The sequence below is a fragment of the Sparus aurata genome, chromosome 6, assembly GCF_900880675.1.
Source record: "Sparus aurata chromosome 6, fSpaAur1.1, whole genome shotgun sequence".
NCBI classification, from domain to species: Eukaryota; Metazoa; Chordata; class Actinopteri; order Spariformes; family Sparidae; genus Sparus; species Sparus aurata.
Genome location: NC_044192.1, coordinates 25,130,140 through 25,150,509, shown reverse-complemented (window position 1 = coordinate 25,150,509; position 20,370 = coordinate 25,130,140). Strand labels below are relative to the sequence as shown.

Below are 20,370 nucleotides of genomic sequence, written 5' to 3'. Positions count from 1 at the left end.
ATAACACCGACAGATCGCACCACGGTGTGCCTGATACAGTCATCTCTGTCTGGATTTGCCAATAGTATGGGTCGGTCCTCCGGGCTTTCTGTCTGCTTTGGCAGACTGAGGCAAGGCTCACATTGATCAGGCAATTTAAAGAAAATGTATCTCTACTTTGACCACCAATTAATAATTTCAGCCATTTTGCAGGTCAAAAATGTCATATTTTCTGATCCAAGCTTATTAAATGTAAGGATTTGCTGCTTTTCTTTGTTATTTATGATAGTAAATAAAGAGACTTTGGGTTTGGGACTGTTAGCTGGACAAAATAAACTATTCAAAGAGGTCTGGGGTCAGACTGTGTGATGAGCATTTTTCATTTGTTTTGACACCTTATGCATTTACTCTTTGTTTTTTGCATGAACAACGTTTTGAAGTCGGGTATAAGTAAGTCAATAGAAGAATAAAGTACTATAAAATGGAACAAGTCACGTGAAGTACAATAATCTCAAAATTGTACTAAAGTGGGGCACTACATTTCTTGCTAGTGTTGCATACAGTGTTGAGCTCAAGATCACAGCAGACAGCTTATCGTGTAGGTACAATGCTTAATCACCTAAAACAGCCATTGAACTGCCTTTACAGGTGGATGCAGAAACACACCTTTTCACTACTGTGTTTCAACAACTTAACTTGAAAGCTTAAGTCAGCTAAGATTTGTAAGTTAGCCTTAAGTCATCCCGGGGTGGAGCACCATGCAAAGTAATGCTCCGCAGATGTTTGTTTTCCTTGCAACAAGTCTCCACAATATTTTCAACTTCCTCAAAGCTCTCCACAGCTGCGGCAGTAAACCGCTCTGTGAGAAGGCTCTGGAAGTTCTGGTGCCTGGTCTTTGAACACTGATGTTGCTTCGTCCAAAATAATGTTAAAGGGCTTGTCTTCTCCTCGACTGGAGAAGACTGTGCCCACAGAATCAAAAAATCCCAACCGGAAGATGATGCATATAGACACTTCCGGTTTGAAAATTCTTCATCTGTACTTTACATGTCACATTATCGCCCTCTACATCGATGTGGATTTACACCTAATATGACTAAAATCAATTTGATATCAATCAATAGATGCCTATAAGCATTTTTGTGACTCTGCGCTTCTAGTCCTACATAATATATAACCATATCATGTCTTGATGCTGCTATTTATTACAGAAGCCCTAAGGGGCAAGTGTGAAATATATATATATATATATATATATATATATATATATATATATATATATATATATATATATATATATATATATATATATATATATTAAAGTTTAAAAAAGAAAAGAAAATCAATGTGTGTAACAGATTAAAAAAACAGAACATTTTTTTCGGATGTGAAAGAGTGATAAAAAATAATAAAAATTTGAGAAAAAAAAAATCCCAGACAAAGAAGGTAAAACACAAAGATTATCTTATTCTTGTGTTGAGCTGAATTAAAAAACATTGTTTCGCCTACATTGGTGGAGTTACCCTATATAGCAGACACACGCCACACACCCACAGAGGGCGGTAATGCGCCATTTCGTCCCTTAGATGTCACAGCCATGAGGGACATGAAGTAGAAGAGTGGGCAGGCAGCTGGTGACAGCCAACGTGAACCGCTCCCCCAGCAGTCAGTAAACTGGATCAAACGTAGACATTACCGGACAGCTCGGTGGAAATACAGTAGAAACGTTTGCTAACGTTTACCGTTCACGGGAGGCACGTTTTACAAGTTTGATCCGACCATATAGTCGGTCGGTTCCCGGCTGTAGTAGCGTTATCTCTGCTGATAATGGCAAAGTGAGCTACACTGTTGCTCCGAGTTTTAGCATAAGTAACGTTGACGTTAGCCACAACGTTAGGTAGCTATCGAGCAAGCAAAGGCTAGGTAAGCTCCGTGTTTACGGTCGGATCGCGTAGCCCGGTGCTTCACCCTGTCAAGTTATCGACTAAACGTCAGGTTGTCTCGGACTAAGTAAGGATGGGTGACATAAACCCATCGACATCGCATGCATTTCAGTCGGAGGTAAGTTTTTTGCAACTGTTTTGCAGTGAGTAGTTTTCAGTGATGGCTAACGACGTTAGCAAACGTCAACTTGTTCGAGGCTGTCACTACACGATGTAGCAGCTGCTGATTAGTTAGCGTTAGCTTGCTGTGCTAATGTTGACATAATGTAGCTGCTGGTGCAGAAATTAAATAAGTTACACACGCTAACCGTGCAGACGCGCTTAGTTCCATTTGTCAACGTTCACTACTTTAACTCAACACTGTGCACACGAATGAGTAATTGACTTTACGTCGAGTTGTATTGATATCGTTAAAGCTAGCCCAACGTTTCATCGAAAAGAAAACATTCCATCATCATAGCGGAGTGTGCTAACACAAATTTGGCTAACTAGGCATCATATTCACGTAATTTGGCTTTCTCGTCAGATAACAGCTGGATAACACTGATGTTTTTATGACTCCCTGCGACTCTTTGATAGACATTAATGTGAATTAATGTATGGCCTCATAGTTTTGTTTGCTAGTTAAACTCCACCGACACTAGCCAACAGCTAGCTGTATTGCAATAGTTGCTCAACCGCTATGTGCTGTCTGTCGCTAGCCGATCCAGCTAGCATTAGCTGTCGTTGTTTAGTTGGGTTAATCGGTGGGGGTTGGTAGAAAGCTTCACTGACGAATTCTGAAAGACATTAGTCAGACGACTTATTCAACTTTATCTCATGTTTGTCATCATGTCAGTGTTTGTTTTGCTCGGGCTTGTCGCGTCGTATCGAGTCAGTCTGCGATGGGAGATTGCACAGTAGCGTTATGTGCCGATCTGCTCGATCATGTCATCGCCATGTCGGGATTTGTATGTTGGATGTAGCTAATGTTTCGATGACGTGCCTGTGTTTCAGGGGTTCAGTCCGCCATACAGGAGGAGGAGGACAGTGGAGGATTTTAACAAGTTTTGCACTTTTGTCTTGGCCTATGCCGGTTACATCCCATACCCCCAAGAGGTGAGTAGATGAGGCGGTCGGTGCCTGTACACACATCTTCATTTAAGCACCTGTATGGCTGGGCGCATTTTTGAATGTGTTTTAAAATGCAATCGAACGAAGACAGAGCTGCAGTGGATAGCACAATAACAGGATTGTAAAATTCACAAAAGAGGGAAAACACTTACAAGAGCCACTATGTGTTAATGAAGACCAAATGTTTGTGGTACATTAATGAAGACAATACAGTTACAAAGAATCTGAATGAACTGTTGTGCAGCCTGAGAAACAAATTTGAATGGATTTAGAAAATCGCTCGTTTAAAAGCTTTAAGCAGATTTTTTTATTGACTAGATTGGTATAAAAGAAATCCTGTGTATCTGTGATAAAGACTTTTTTTTTTTGGCCGAAGTCTGAAAGGTTGAGTGCAAATGTTGAGCTTTTGTGGATTGTGTTTATTTTAGTTTCAGCATGCTCTGTTAAAAACTAACCGCAGCCTTTTCTTACTGTTCCCCTGACGAGAATGCTTTTTTTTATATACAAGATTTCATTTGCCTCTCTAACAAATGGCTTCTTGGTCTCCTGTTTATTTTGCTGAATGGCTCTGACTGATTACATTTAGAGCCTCCCTCACTTTGACTATTGTTTGTATTCGCCTCAGCTGTACCCTCTGTCGTCTGGCAAGTAATCCTATCCACACTGTCCAGCCTTTCACACCTATGTTCTTCCCTGTAACACATTTGTAAACATTTATTATGGCTGAAAGCATAGTGATTTAAAAATTACGCACTCGACTATCATTCCCGTTATCAAGGGGGGCCACTTGCTATTGACACACACAACCACGTTTTTCCTCCCCTGAACTCCAACAGGTAAGACCTTTTCAGGGTTATTCAGTTCACAGCCTTTGTAGCTTCATCTCTAATTGGGCTGATACCCTCCTGTACTGCAGCACACTACTTGAAAATTGCAAGCTCCTTGCTTTCTTTTTTTTCTTTTTTTAAGTCAAAGATAAAGTTTGACAGCCTGTTTTCAGTGTGAGCATAAGTTCTTTTGTCAGAGCTGATGTTGGACAAATGTACTTCCTCTTCTTCACTACTGGCAGCCGAGACTCAAGATTCTGACTCATTTTTTCCCCCCGGTTGTGGTGGTTCCTTCAAAGGTTTTTCTTTCATCTGTCATTCTGCAGGTCCTCTCAAACACGTGCTCGATTTGTTTTCATTTCCCGCCCCCTCTGCCTGTGTGCATCTTGTCACGTGGTGCAAGGCTCTCTTGTCATTTGTTGATAAACAGTGATGCCCCTGATCTAGGGGGTTCCCAGGAGACATTATCTTTAACTCTAACTAACTAATAACCATTTTTTTGTCATTCTGTCTGACTAAAAAGTTTGATGAAGCGAAGAAAGACATTTACATTTTCACATTTTTTTATTAGTACGGGGAAATTGGCCTTGAATTTAATTAATTTAACAGTGGCTTTAAAAAGTCCTCTGATAAATGTAGACTCCCTGTAATGCCAACTAATTATAACCAGAGGCAGCCGAATTTTCTGAAGCTGCATCTTACTCACACACAGACCTCTAAACCAGTGCATTGTATCATGCTAGTCCTTGGCACTTGATAATATTGCATGATATTTTTAATCTTTTAATTACCAGCCTCTCCATTTATTGTTACAGGACTCTCCACTGCGTAGTAGTTCCAGTCCTCCGAACAGTACAGGCAGCACAGCTGACAGTGATGGCTGGACCCCCGGACCCCCAACCTCCTGTGCCCAGCGGCCTCCCAAGGTTCCCCAGGACAGGAGCAGGAAACGTCCACAGTCCGGAGCCCCCCTGTCAAGTCACACCAAGAAAGACGTGAGTTGAGTTGATGTTACACGAGGACCCATTTGATGTTTAACTTTCATCTCTCCTGACACACATGCCCCTTTTCCCCTCCTATGCAGCACACAATCGCCACCCTGCATCCGGATGACCGCAGGAAAGCCGACAAGCTGAAGAAGAAGAAAAGGAGAAAGGAGAGGGAGCATTCGGCCGGGGAGGAGAGCGAGGTTCAGCAGGCCCACCCGACAGTCCCAGGGCTACCGCATCCCGTCTCTTTCGGTGGTCAAGCGATCAAAGAGGAGCCTGAGGATGATATCAGCATTCCCCTCCACCCCCAGCATCTGCCGAGCCCAGCTACCTGCAAGGAGGAGCCCAAGGAGGAGCATCGACACTGGGATGGCCAAGACATTGAAGAAGGGGTGGTAAAGGTACAGAAGGTGGAGGGCTTTGCAGGAAACAGAACGGTGTTCCGCCAGGGGAAACAGGTGGTGTTCAGAGACGAGGATGGGTCTGGAGAGGATGAAGACATCATGGTAGACTCAGGTAAGGTTATTCTTACTCCTACATACATTACATTGTTACAGGTTTGACAAAGTGACCAAGCTGAACATGCTCTCTCCTGTCTTGTCAGATGACGACTCGTGGGACCTGGTGACGTGTTTCTGCAGGAAGCCTTTCGCAGGTCGAGCCATGATCGAGTGCAACAAGTGTCACACCTGGATTCACCTGTCGTGCGCCAAGATCCGCAAGAGCCACGTGCCAGAGACATATGTGTGCCAGAGCTGCCGAGAGTCAGACGGGACCCCGGACACCCGCCGCTCCCACCGCTCACGAGTAGCCCCCAGTAAACATCTGCTAGACTGACCCCCCCCCCAAAAAAAAAAAGAACCATGAACTCTGACCCCTTTGACTCCTGCTTCACCACCTGCTGGAATGACCCTTCCTCTGATTCAGGTCTCGCAGCCTTCGTCGTTTGTCCTTCACATTCAGCAGAGAACTCACTTTTTCTACAAACACTTTGATGGACCTATCCCAACCCCTTATCCCATTTGAAAACAGTCTGAGTGCTATTTTAGATTTACTACGGTTTGTTCCTGCTTCCCTACAGACTCTGTGCGTAAGGCAATCACTGAATGGATGTCTGTCTGTAGAAGACATTAGCATAGCAGCAAACCGCTACTGTTGAGATTTCTCGTGAACACTGGAACCGTTTTGAACTGCCATATAAAGAGAAACCCCCTCACAACTGCCACCCACTATGGTGCATGCTGGGATATGTGGGAAAGACAGTTTGCACTTTTCTCACTTTTTTTTTTGTTTTTCAATATCCATCTGACCTTTCTGTCACAGGGAAGGTTTGTCTTTCAGCTTAAACTGGATTTGATTTCTCTTAAATGTCTCCATTAATGTTACACAATTAACCGTTAAAAATGAGAAAGCAAGATAAGCCTTGTGTTAATTGCTTCAGATGGTGCTATAGTACTAAGGTATAATCCAGTAGAACAGAGATGTAGAATAAGAGACTACAGTCTGCATTTGCTCCATCTCTTTGTTGTTCTGTTTTGTTATTCAAGACGTTGTGAACGATTATCATTGAGGCTTTAAGCCCATACAGCTACACCAAGCTCTTGTTCCTCTTCCTTCACTTCACTAACTGTCTTCCAGGCTCTGAATCAAGACGTCAACTCGGCCACACGTGGAGCTTTTACACACTTTGCTTTTCAGAAATGTTCAAACAGCGTTTCTTTTTCACCAGAATTCTGTTCCTGAGGAGGTTTTCACAATGATAAAATTTATAAGCCAGATAACTGACAAGATTCAGATAACATGACAGTTGTTTTGAGTTCAAGGTGTTTTCTGTTGCCTCTGGTCAGTGTCTTTACTGCATTTAATGACAGGCGTGAACAGTGGTGGTGTTCATGAATATTTTAATTTTCTAAAACGTTTTAGAAATGTACATTTTTTTTGTTAACTGTTTCAACGCTCATGACAAAAAAGTTTTCAGAGACGAGTATATTTATAGAAGGGAACTCCTATGGCCGTCCTGTTTAAGTATCAACAGAAAAAAAAGCTATCTTGACTGGAATGGTGTTGTTTGATTCTCTCAAGAGTCCAGTTGAAATCCTGTGTGTGTGTGTGTGTGTGTGTGTGTGTGTGTGTGTGTGTGTGTGTGTGTGTGTGTGTGTGTGTGTGTGTGTGTGTGTGTGTGTGTGTGTGTGTGTGTGTGCGCGCGTGTGAGGGGGGGGGGGGGGGGGGTGTTGGCAATGCATGTGCTGCTATGAGTTGTCTCAGCTAAGCTCTGTGGTTTTTGGTCTTTTGTATGACGGTGAAATGGATATCTTCAAAAGGGCCATGGGCAGGGTTGGGTTATTTCTGTCTCTGAAGGGTCAGATCAGAAGAGCAGATCTCAGTCTCTTATCACCTCTCACTAACGTTTTCACAGCAGTATTCAGTTGCTTCCATAAGCAAAAATGTGTTTTTTAGGGCCTTTTTCCCCTAAAACTTGCAATTTGGATGAAAGATTTTAAGCTTATTCATGTGCCATCTGCTGTTGTTTCTGATTATATAAAAGCCATACTGTAGAGTGACAGATTTTTAGATTCAGTACCTTGGATATTAGTCCAGGATGGGTTTTTTTACAATGCAGAATCAATGACTCGACTAACACACACACAAAATGAATGTTTGGTTTGTAAAGAACACAAGACTTTCCGAGAGTTTAAAGTGGTTAAGCTCATCTCTGCACTCTTGTCTTCTGGCATTTACAAATGTTGGTTAACTGGTTCGTACCCAGCAGTCACCCAGGAGGTGATGGTTTTCAAGATGCTTCGAGACCTAAATTTGCCTTTTTCTCAGGACGTTTATGTCTTGAAGAGAGCCTGAAGACACAAATCTTCATGCCCAAATGTCAGTCTTCGTCTTTGAGACATCAGTGTAATTAAAGTGAACGATGCTCATTGTGCTCACAGCTCGTTTTATTCTGATCCTGGGTTGTCCTATCCCCTTTGAGAAAGCGTTGTCTGTACTGTGGTGCAAACCGTTTCTGTGAAACTATTGTAAACTATTGTAAATAAAGAGTTACCATTTTAATTAGTGGCTTTTTGCCTGTTTTTTGGGTTTTTTGTTTTTTTTTAACTGGCTTGTGAAATCAAACAACAATGTGATCAGTTCTCAGTTCATATTTATTGTAGTCTTACAGGACAGGGAACACAGGCTCCTCAACCATACAGAACATTTACATACTAATGTGAGTCAGTTCGGATGACGGACGGGAGTGGAACAGCAGGGAGCAGTCGTTTTGCTGGCCTCATGGTGGCACTAGAGCAGAGGTGAACAGCTGACCTGTCAAAATACTTCACAGCACACTTCTTAAAACAAAAGAGAGAAGACGAAATACAAACCGAAACAGTGCAAAATGGCTGCTGTGATGGTGACCCAAAACATGAGCATCTCACTAAAGAGACCTCTCACTCAGAGACTTGCATCCTGCCACTTAAGAACCAAAATGAATCCATCTTAGCACTTTCATCTACTTATTTTACAGATCAGTCACAGCAATGGCAAAACTAATCAAAGGAGGACACCATATAAAGCCATCTAAGTGTGCAGCCACATGTAGAGGCTTCAGCACTATGACAACTAACCTCTTGTATTTGTTTGAAATACTGTACAGTTTGTGCAAAATATTACCTTTGTATTCAATAAAATGCCATTTGTATCCTACATAAGTTGTGTTTATGGTGTTTTCAGGGATTGCCTGTAGCCCATTACAGGATCTCCCAACATAACGAGGAATGATTTAACTCGCGCTCCTTTGCGTTTCCCTTTGTAGTTACAATGTTAATCCACCTTTACAAATACTGACACATAAACAGGTTGAGAGAAGGAACAAAGTCTGATTAAATCGGAGTTGACAGTCGTAATGTGCGTTTGATGTTTATTAACACCTACCTACAGTATATCTGAACAGAAAGTGCATCACAGGATATTAGATTTCCCCATGTTAACCTCACCACTCTGATATGAAAATAGCTACAGAAGAGGTCAGTTAGTGTGTGGATTTTCACATAATGTCCCGGCTGACAGGAAGGCTCCACCAATGAATCTTCTCCCAATCATTGATTTGTTTTTTGGTAAAATATCTGAAAATGGTCATTAGTTGTTAATTAATTGTAACATGTTAATTGTTGTCCCCCAAAGTCTGAGATGTCACCCTCAAATGTCTCGTTTTTCCACAACCAAAAGTTAGTTAGTATACTGGAGTTAAAAAAAACAAAACAGAAAATATTCACATTTAAGAAGCTGGAAGCAGAGAATTTTAACTTTTTGACTTCATCAAACCGATTAATTATCAAAACAGTTGGCGATAACTCTAATAGCTGACACCTTATCCAGTAATTGGTGCAGCCTGAGCTGACCAGTAGGGTTTTAGCTTCATATACATTGTTATGTTTAAGTTACATGGAATTAGCAATGTTTAAATTTTACATCAGATTAAAACATATGGCTCAGGATTGGTGTACAAAAAATGGAAACAATGTCAAACAAATAAATGTTCCTGTGCAAATGTGCCATAGTCAGTAAAATAAAATAGTTTCAGTCAGGTCAGCTCCGGCAACAAGTTATTGTCTGTCAGCAGCAAACACAACCCTCATGAAAGTGTTGAACTACGCCCTCTACTGGTCGCACCCCAACCAAGAGGGATTGTGCTAGAAGTGAAATACAAACGATAACCTTCACTGCATTAAAAATCATAATTAAAATCAGTTCTGGCTGCAATTGCATGGAGATAATAATAAAGCTCTGACTCAAATCTAAGTGGAATTTCTGCCGTTGACTTGCTGTCTGAGATATTACAAATTGTGTATGAAGAATTCAGCTGGATCGCGACCACCAAAGGGCGTCTCCACCACTTTCCCTCCCCGTACAACCCCTCTTCCATATCTCATCCCCCGTCACAGATAAAGGTTTAGAGCACCAGTTTACACCTTCTGACTGACGGGCACCCCCCATGAGCAGCAGACATGTCACTAAAAGGCATAATAAAATAGGGTGAGACGTTTCAACAAGTAAACGAAAACATGAGTTACACAATCAGGTCCTCAGTCCTGATCAGCCTCAGGGTCACCGAGACATGATCCTGCATAGTGTTACTCTTACTCTTGCATGAGTTAGTGAAATTACAGTATTAGATTCAAACCTACCTGGGTGATACACATACAGGACAAAGACTACAATGATATGGGATAAAACTACAGCTTGTATGTATATACCTGACATAACAACTGTCAAGACACATCTTTAAATTGATCACTTTTAGCTCATCATTGATGGGAATGGACAACACGCAGTAACTGTCAGTCCCTCTGTGTAGTGCAATATATAAAACTATGTTCAGGGCTGATCTCCTGCAGCAGGCAGATATTTGCGCAGCCCTGTCAGGTGGAGCAGACTGGAGACACAAAGGCTTGTAGAAACTCTGAGCTGACTCCTGTATTCTGCTGAACCTCAGAGACGGCCCACAGGAAAGGGAGGAGTGGAGGAACTCGATAAACAGATTCACTAATACCATGACAGAAGAGGACCAGAGGTGAGAAACAGACTGGGTGTTTCTCCTGCTTTCTTGAGTTCTTCTGTTTACAGTCTCTTGTCGTCTGCATTTGCCCTCTGGTGCTCCGACTGCGGTAGGGTCCTAGGGCTCGGGCTCAATTCTGTGGGCTATAAAAGACACATAAAATGTGTGTGATCTTAATTTGTAGTAAGGTTACAAATGGTGTGCAGCAACATTACATTAATACCGGATTAGGGAAAAGTGGCTGCATACTAACATTGCTTGGGTATCCGCAGAGGATCAGTGTCTGCAGAGATGACTTGGTGCATGACACCTCTGAACTGGTACAGTAATTTAAGACTCTTCTCTTCTCCAACACAGGGGTCATAGAAGCCCGGCAACCCAGCCTGCACACAGAGAAACAGTTTGTATGCATGCATAGAGGTGGTATGGAGAGCAGATGAGGACATTATTCACCTCCCGATACCTGTTGTTTGATCGTTTATATAGTTATTACACTTAACTGTTAATAAATTGTTAATACAGTTTTATATCTTCAGCTGGTGCCAGTGGAGTGCATGCAAGGACCCTTGCTGCTGACAGCTGTTATTCCTTGCTGTGTGTGTTTAAACAACATCCTGGAAGGCGACTGTGTCAGTAAGCATGTTTACGCACGTGTGCCAAGTGTAAGAAAATAAGTTGTTTAATTGCTTTCTTTTTAAAAAACAGACACACGCCATGTTGTAGACCCTAACCCTTAACCCCTAACCCCTAACCCTACGACAAAGAAACAAGGCCCATAGTCCCTTTTTGTACTCACTCATAGATACCAGCCACCTAAAAACACCTGAACAAAAACTTTGAAAAATGTCCTATGTGAGGAAAATCCTTCTCTTTATTCAGATACACATCAAATGTTAATGGGGTCTATTCCTGGCCGAGACCATCCTATATCAAAGTTTAGTCAAAATTCGTCAAGTAATTTTTTGGCTGAAAACATAACCCCCGAGGCCGATAATTCCTCGGGCAACCACTGCACATGTGAACTCAACTTCCATTTGCTACGGCACTTTAAAAACGGCTGGTGATTTAAAACTAAAAATAACAGACCTATAAAACATCAAACAGCAGGGAAAAGGAAACAGATTAAAATGACCTCACTGGCTTTCCATAGAGCTCGTAGCTAATCAAATGGACACACCGACATGTTGCGACACAAACCTTAGAGGACTCGGTAAGGATGAGTTTGGAGTCCTTGACCAGGCACTGCAGAGGCACGGTGACGTCGATGACCTTTGCTTTCTCCTGCTTCTGGCTCGTGTCTGACACAAACTTTCCATACCAGGCATTCAGGATGATCAGACCTAGACAGCAATGAGTAGTGGAAGTGTTTAGTCTCTTTTGTGTAACTTAGGGTGCAAATATACAGATGCTCAGTTTAACAGAGAGAGCAGTGAAGACAGATTGGAAACATACAGAAAACCAGTGGCGCGTAATGTATGAAAGCCACGAAGAGTGGACAATCAGAAGCGTCATTGTGTGGATACCTCCTACAGCTGTGCAAACACAGAAGCTATAAACAAATCCATGGACATCCAAAGGCAGGTGCTGGACCAATAGAAGATGAAAATAGGAAGAGCATGAAAGAAGGTCGCCACACTGTATCTCCCTTAAGAACATTTGCTCAAAACGGCATCATAAAAACAACGGTTCTGCTACTTTTTGAGGCATTTCTTCCTAACAGAGCATCTAGGAAGTGTTGTGAACACTTCCCATAGAGTGATTGGCACATGCTGATTATCACATGCACCCTCTACACAAATATAACAGGAAATCCATTAGCACACTGAAATCATACTTTTGATTTAAGCCAGTGTACACTCTGGTGTTCTTTGCACAGACTTGCGGGCTTAACCTACGTAAACACTGCAGCATGGAGATGTGCTACTTCATCATCACTTGCTTCACAGCAGTAGGTGTTGGAAGTCAGACTTATAAAAACAGAATCCTGGAGCTACAGTGCTGTATATTACCCAGTTAACAGCAACCAGGAGATATGTGTCTGAATTACACACTTGGATTTCTACCAAGTTTTGACTGCTGTCTGCAAACTAAAAAAAAAAAGTTCTCAGTGTCTCACCCTGTTGTAGTGTGTGTGTGTGTGTGTGTGTGTGTGTGTGTGTGTGCGCGCGTCTGTCTGTTCCCTCACCCATCTTGGCTTCTTCCGCTTCTATGATTCTCCTCACAGACTCCTGCATCAGCAGAACCTGCAGAGGAGCCAAGGGAGAAAGAGGGAGGAGGGGGCGGAGGAGGACGAGGAAGAGGAGGAGGAGGAGTGGTATAGAGCAAAATAGAATAGGATAGAAGGGAAGTTTTCAGACGAGATGAGGAGAGCTGAACCTAGACACAATGATCAATGATCCCCCACACACAATGAATAAAATGTGTGGTTGCATGTGATCGCGAGTACTCACGGCAGACTCTGCCTCCTGCTTCTTCTTGGCGATGTCTGTGGCGGAGCTCTTCCTCTGCAGCTCCAGCTCTCTGAGAAGCACAGAGACAAAAAAAGCAGACATCAACAATCACCCACTGGGATTCACTGTGGAGCCTCTCGATAATGACAGCGTGAGTAAAACTCAAAGAAAGCCTGATTGTATTAGCGACAACCAAAACACTGGATCCCTCCCCGACACATACAACAAAGAGCTTAAAAATGAAATGTGGCAAAATGAGATGCTGATTGAGTGTCAGATTAAATGAGGTAAGGAGGAGGTGCACTGACTGCTCTTTCTGTGCTTGTGTATATGGTATGATGATCAGTCTGTGGACAGCCATGTAGACCAGCAGGGGTCCCACGGTGGCGTAGAAGACAGCACTGGGCAGCAGCTGATCTGTCAGGTGGACTGGAAACAGGTACGTCTGACTGGCACGCGCCAACCTGCACAGAGGCACCAGCCCAAATGTACACAAACATTAGAAAATTATGCAGCGAGATGAAGACCCAGAGGAGAATGAGATCTGATTTTGGGTTGGCCAGTACTTGATCTTGAGTGTGACTCCCTGAGGGACCCCGATGCTGACAGTGGCTGACAGGACACTGTGTCGGCTGATCTTCCTCTCTGCTCCATATTCCACCACAGTGCCAAACCAGCCTGTCCTGTAACACGAGGAACACAAAATAAGCGGAGAGTGTTAGGCAGCTACAGTGGGGCGATACATTATAAATACATTATGAAGCCAGGAGATTAAAATGTTTTGGAACCAAATATGTGTTGCTAATGGCTTTCTGCTTCTTGTTTTGTTACATTTACTTTTACATTAATGTCTATATTTATGAATCTTTTATTGCTCTTATTATTTATGCCTTTTATATTTTCCCAGAATGCTGTATAATTGTGTACAACTTTTTATCTCCTGCAGTGATTTTAATGTCTCATTTGTCCTGTCATTGTCTTTTATTGTGCGAACTCTGGAAAGCACTTTGAATTTCCTTCTTGAAAATGTGCTCTATAAATATACAATCATAATGATTATCATCTTTTTTTGCAGCCCAAAATGTATGCAATATGTGATTTGCAGGTCGCATTATAAAATGGTTTATATAAGATGTTTGGTTTGTAGATCTCATGTTTTGTTCAGTTTGATCACAAAACAGTTATTTTTGTGCCTCCGGTTTGACGACTGCCGTGGCCAGAGGCATTATGTTTTCAGGTTGCCCATCCATCCACTTGGACTGAAGAATAAACTGACTAGAATTTGGTGGCCAAAGGTCAAAGGTCAAGGTCACTGTGACCTTGCACATCACACTTTTCACCATAACTCATACAGTGATTAACATTTTACTGAAATTTCTAGCAGGACAAAATGATGAAGTCATGACATCTGATATGCAATAGGTCAGAGGTTAAATGCACTGTGACATAATATTCTACTAAAAATGCTCTTTCCATGATTCATCGCCATAGTTCAGGAAAAGCAACATGCAAGTGTGCAGATGCGTACAACGGCAAGGTGGTAATTCTAGTTTTATCTTGACACAACAAGGACTTGAAAAGACAATCCACTTTCTTGTTATTATGAAACATTTCTCATGATGCCAGGAAAAAAAGTTTATGATGTAACAATAATGTCACAAGTTTCTTGCAATTCTAAGAAAATTTGATTAAAAACCACTTTAAATCCTTCCAGTCACTTAAAGAATAACTTAATACTAGGCATAAAAGCAGTGTTTTCAGCTGGTGTTAAGTTGCTCTTAAAAGTACTTTGACAAGGAAATTCCATCAGCTAATCAACAGAACAATTCATCAGCTGATCAAAAAACAGGATGAGCAGACAGACATACTTAACAGAGCCTTTGACTTTGGTCTGGTCCTCATCCTGGAACTTGTACTGGTAGCTCATCATCAGGTAGGAGTGAGGCACACCCAGCTGAAAGGTGTGGGGGACAGAAGTAGAAAAGTGATAAAATAGCTATTCTAATTATGTCAAATATCAGTTACAGTAAAAAAACACATTTACTTTACTGATAGCTGGTGGCTTTGCCTTCGGTGGATGTGCGTTTGTGTTTGTGATTTATTTGTACCTGTAGAGCCAAAGTGAAGTGGCTGCTTTTGGTGTCTCGGACCAGGCTGGTGGTCATGGCGCTGTTGGGCCCCCAGCGCCACTGCAGGTAACCCATGGTGTTCTGGTCCAGGTGGCGTGCCGTCATCAGAGAACAGCTCGGACGCAAACCTCGAGGAGAGAACTGCAAACCACACTGGGCTGTCAAGAAACTGGACAGAGAAATGACAGAGCGTTCATGTTTTAATACTTGGTTTGCACTGGTATGAGATTGGTACCATAACCATCTCAGAACACATTACGCTTTCACAGTATGCTGTATTACCCAATTATCATTATGGTTATTATAATCAATTACAATGACCTTTAAGGAAATTAAGACAGGTTTTTCTCAGGATGCAAAACCCCCCCCAAAAAACGCTTTCTTAATTTCCCCAACATTATGTTTTGACAGACGTGAAGCTTAATACAAGCTTGAAATATATTTATCTTTATAAAGCTAATACGGTAGAATGCTGCTCGCTAGATAAGAGCATTTACACAGTATGACAATCGTCAATTTTCATACCAGACCAGACCACCCCTGCAACCCCAGTTAATACAGAGCATTGTAGTCCCCTACTTCAAACAGCTGGCCTTACCAACGTGGAGAAACGTTGCGAAACACCTTTAACCCAATGAGAGGTCCGAGTATATCTCCTGCACCTAACTCCACCTACACAGCAAATGCACAGAGACAAGTGATTGCAAACGGGTGAGAAAATTAATAAGAAAAAACATTGATTTTAACCTAACATCTAACACACAGCATACTGAAAAGGCCTTTTTCAACAAAAGCTGCAATATACTGTATATAACATTTACATCTACATTGTAGTTTGCGTTCATGTGTTGTATATATTTGCATACCTCTCCCCAGCCCTTGGCTGACGTAACTCTTCGTACAGTCATGTTAATGTTGCCGCCTCCGTTCCCATTGTGTGTAGAGAGTGAACCAGACAGCACTGCTGTGTCAGAATTTGTTAATGGAGCCTGAAGAAAGACAAGAAAGAATACTACAGTGACTCTGGCCCAGGTAAGTCTCCGCGTGGAAGATAAATGCTAAGTGAATGTGTGTTTTGGTCGTACCTCTATGGACTGAGAAATGTGCATCTTGTTAATTTCAATATGAGGAAACCCGCCTCCTGGCATCTCTTCAAAGTCCTCATCATAGCGGTCAAACAGGTCTGTTGCATCCACACCCACGCTGATTGTGCCCTGAAAAATGAGGGCATGAATGGGAGAGATTGACAGAATTAATTAGGAAAGAAGGAAAAGGGTGAGGCCCATAATGAAATGAATGTGGGAACCATTCACAGTCGACACTGAGCTGTGTTACACAGTGTATTTAATAATGTCTTCACAAATGTGGAGGCCCACACAAGAAATTCAATGAGAGTAGTGAAGATGACAGAGGATTGTGGTGTGGCTGTGTCTGAGAAAACCTTGGGGTTAGTTCTCTGCTGCAGTCTCCTCTCTTCTCTTTCTCTCTGCAGCCTTTCGTACTCCTCTCGAATTTCTGCTGGAGTTCTCTTCCGCTCCACCACCTACACAGCATCATCACCGTCACACAATTGGGAGTGAAGATATGTTAATACTGTATGTATAATGTTGAAGATAAACTACTCAATTTTAAGACATTACAGTTAAATCAGATGGAGTAAATACCTCCCAGCCTTCCACCTCCAGCCCTTTCTTCCCAAAGATGTCATAGATGGCTCTGGAGTGCTCATCACTCAGCACTGAGGGTAAAGAGGGAAACAACTGTTCAGTTTATGTAGACCTGTTGTGTTTTGTGTGGAGTTTTGTCTGTCTTCATGCCCTGGTCCTGTAGACGCAATGTTTAATTAAATCTGTATTTTTTTCAATGCGGACTTAATGCTTTAAATTCCAGTTGGTGTACATCAGCAACTGGCCTTACCTTCATACGCCTGGTGCACCTGGTTGAAAAGTTGTTCAGCCTGGCTTTTCAGCTCAGGGTCTCGATGTTTGTCAGGATGGTAGAGCATACACAGCCTGCGATAAGATGCCTTTAGCTCCTCTAATGTAGCCTGTGAGAGAGAGGACAGGTAGGTCTGGATGGCTGCAAATTGTACTTATTTTCATATGACAGAAAAGGTCTTCCAATTATCCAAAAAACAGCCAAGCTCAATTTCCTATTGTGTCGGATACGTTAAAGTAGGATCTGTTAGCATTTTTAGAGGGAACCATGCAAATTTTCTGCACTTTTGTTTGTAAACGACTCATTTAACAAACTACTGCATACTAATTTCCACTTTAAATGGACCAATACTCAACTGATCCTTTCAGATCCTCTCCTAAACACAACAGCTCAACATCAAAGCCTCCTGTTTTCAAAGAAATTGAAACATCAGTCAGTCCATTGCATCACGCACTGGATTAAAAGTGCGATAATGTACTTATGGCGTCACTGACAACCTAATGTCACCTAACTAAGCTAACGCTATCCAGATGAACGACCAAGTGTACGTCCGTTCAGGCCTCTCAGTCTCCCTGGTTGAGATTCGTGAAGGAGTTTATCGATTATATTTTGCAACAAACACCAACTTCGAAGAGAACACTGTCTGTATTCATTTAAAGCAGGTGTTGATATGTGCTGCTTGTTCGTGCCCATGCAGCATCAGCCGGTCTCAACCTCTACGGTTGTTGTTGGTGCTGATGAAGAAGACCGTTATTCAATTGAAGGATGATGCACCGACTGCAGACCACCTCCTCAATGGAAAACTACCAGATAGTCACAGCGAAATGTCCGTCACCGTTCGGTGCCACAGCAAAACACAACAAACCATACCTCTTTTCTGACGTTGAGTAGAGAGTAGTAGTCCTGATTATTAAACTCAAAATCATCATCTAAGGACGCCGCCATGTTTGCGTTTGGTCCGGTCCCGCCCACCCCTCCGGTTCTCTGGAAGCTCATTGGCCAGGAGCAGAGACTGGTGGAGGGGGCGGAAGTAGTTCTGTCGCTCTCTGCTGGCTGTGTTTGAGCTCAGCAGCGCGAAAGAGATTTGACACCTTGATACACGAAGAAAAATGACTATGAGGAGCGTTTTTTCTCTTTTCAGAAGGTATAGTATTTGTCAGTGTATAAAACAACCCGTCACTGCCTCTTTACTTTCCATTCTTTCCCACTGAAAACAACCGTGAGGCTGTTGTCCTGTCTCACGGCGATCGCAGACTCTCAATGCTGATTGGCTGAACGACCAGCGTTCAATAACAGGGCTAATGTGTTTGCGTCAGGACAACATTGCTTAGCTGGGGAAATTACTTTTAACCACAATGGTTAATTATTAACAATATTACAGTTCCGTTGTATGTAAAGTTATTTACACAGTAGTTTAATCTTCTTGAATGTCATGGGACAACAATTAGCTGCTGGGCTTCTTTTAATGCCTGTTTCTGCCCCTTTCTGAACATTTAGCATACTATATAACTAAGTAACCAGGTTTGCTATATGGCAATTTGATGAAACAGAATTTAATTTAGGAATATGGAACATGTAAACCTATCAGATGAAATGGTGCCGTTCTTTAAACTAGATTTTGACACAGGGCCCCTCTTGAGGAGTCCTCATTGAGAGGTAATAAAGCAGGACCACCTGAGGTACCTACCATGCTAGTTGCTAATGTGCTTTAATATCGTCACTGCTACTGTGACAATGTGGACCTGGGGCTTTTGGGGGCTGTTGACCTTGTTTCGTGACTTCAATCTCAAGTGCTCTGCTGTCATTACATTTCCCCCCTCACTTTTTTCAGTTGTTGCAGCAATGGAAAAAATCTGTATCTAAAATCAAATCTTTATCTAAATAGAAATAGCAGTGCCACTATGAAAAAGATTCTTCATAAGCCTTTGAATGTCAACTCAATTAAAAGCACTCTAGCACTGTACTTTAAGGATTTTACATATTAAAGTGCGTTAACAGGTGAAGTCTTTTCTGGCTTTTGAGAAAGATGCATGAAGCCTGATAAATCACCTCCACTGATGTCACTCAGTGTCTAAGTTGCATTGTGGGTAATGTAGGCACCAAGTTTTTGAAAAACAGTCCACTGGTTTAGCATTGCACTCATAGAACACTGTTTGATTAAAGCGATATTCCGGTGTAAGTTTAATCCATGGTCTAACACACCGTGAAACTGTGTTAGGCTCCCTCTCGAGAGATCAAGTTAGCAGACCGCTAATTTATAGAGTTTTATCAACCTCAGAAATGACCACACGACAACAATACACTGCAGTAAACGGATCCAAATATAAACCGCCACCAAAAAGCCACAAATAATGCTCAGAACAGCACCAAACTTCAGCAACAGTACAAATAGGGTCTCAGCACATAGTACCGGGGCATTAAAACTCCGCTAATTAGCGGTCTGCTAACTTGATCTCTCGAGAGGGAGTCTAACACAGTTTCACGGTGTGTTAGACCATGGATTAAATTTACACTGGAATATCTCTTTAATGGAAAGGTCAAAATGTGATGTTCCAAATCACTACAGCAGAACCAGAGATATCACTTATTTTAATCCACACTTTCCTTCTTCCTGAACTTGTAGATCTGCTATTTTCACAACTTATGTGTGACACTCCTGTATGATGAAGTAGGGCATCAATTCATGAAAAAAACATATGAAATATATTGGAAAAAAAGTTGAAAAATTGACAGTAGCGCCGAGATCCAAAAGTGGCTGAAGGTATGTCGATTGCTGCTCAGCGGCATATACCGATCCCCAGACTGGTATAAAGATTCTCGGAGTGGTATGCTGCTATTACGCTGCTGTTATTCCACCGACACATGACGGTATGTGCCGCTTGAGACTGTTATGGCACCGAGAGACTGTTGGAGGGGTACTGCTCCCTGATGAATATGCAAATATAATGCCACTGGGCTGGTTTGAGACAAGTACTGCCGTAAATGTATACATTTTTTTTGTGTCTTTATTGACAATGCTAACTTAACACATTACCGTAAGTAAGTAGGAACATATGTTATGTTGTTGGGATGTAAGCACATAGACAGTAGTTACACATTAGCTAATATAGCTAATGTTAGCCCAGCCACTGTAGCCAGTCTGACTAATTGATAGCAGAAACTTTGAGCCAGCCGCCAACAAAACAATACTTAGTGACAGCTTTTCATTATTAGGAGAACACAATAAGATATTACTTCATATAAAATCTACTTCGCAGGACATTAACAATTGTGGCATGTTATGTATCATGTTTATTAGTGAACATGATACATAAAATGCCATAATTGGTTGGCTCAAAGTTTCTGCTATCGATTAGTCAGACTGGCTATGGTGGCTGGGCTAACATTAGCCATGTTAGCTAAGGCTAACTCTTTTATTAGTGTTAAGTAGTTTATAGGCAGAAATTTAGACATA

The 20,370-nt window shown here is 42.0% G+C and overlaps 2 protein-coding genes across 2 annotated transcripts; one reads left to right on the top strand and one right to left on the bottom strand.

The window, feature by feature from the left end:
* The first annotated feature begins 1,573 nt into the window (after positions 1-1,573).
* Positions 1,574-7,914, top strand: phf13 (PHD finger protein 13). The gene is made up of 5 exons (XM_030420485.1): positions 1,574-2,040; positions 2,919-3,020; positions 4,678-4,857; positions 4,947-5,367; positions 5,456-7,914. The coding sequence occupies exons 1-5, from the start codon at positions 1,996-1,998 to the stop codon at positions 5,686-5,688; spliced, it is 981 nt and encodes a 326-aa protein (XP_030276345.1). The 5' UTR covers positions 1,574-1,995; the 3' UTR covers positions 5,689-7,914.
* A 74-nt stretch (positions 7,915-7,988) lies between these two features.
* LOC115583540 (dnaJ homolog subfamily C member 11-like) lies at positions 7,989-17,929 on the bottom strand. Its single transcript, XM_030420483.1, has 16 exons — positions 17,787-17,929; positions 16,896-17,025; positions 16,643-16,716; positions 16,420-16,521; positions 16,064-16,192; positions 15,845-15,967; positions 15,577-15,650; positions 14,958-15,147; positions 14,718-14,803; positions 13,416-13,532; positions 13,158-13,313; positions 12,850-12,919; positions 12,585-12,642; positions 11,597-11,739; positions 10,653-10,782; positions 7,989-10,542 (listed from the first exon to the last, which is right to left on the bottom strand). Exons 1-16 carry the CDS (start codon positions 17,910-17,912, stop codon positions 10,517-10,519), a joined length of 1,734 nt encoding a protein of 577 aa, XP_030276343.1. The 5' UTR covers positions 17,913-17,929; the 3' UTR covers positions 7,989-10,516.
* Positions 17,930-20,370: the final 2,441 nt, after the last annotated feature.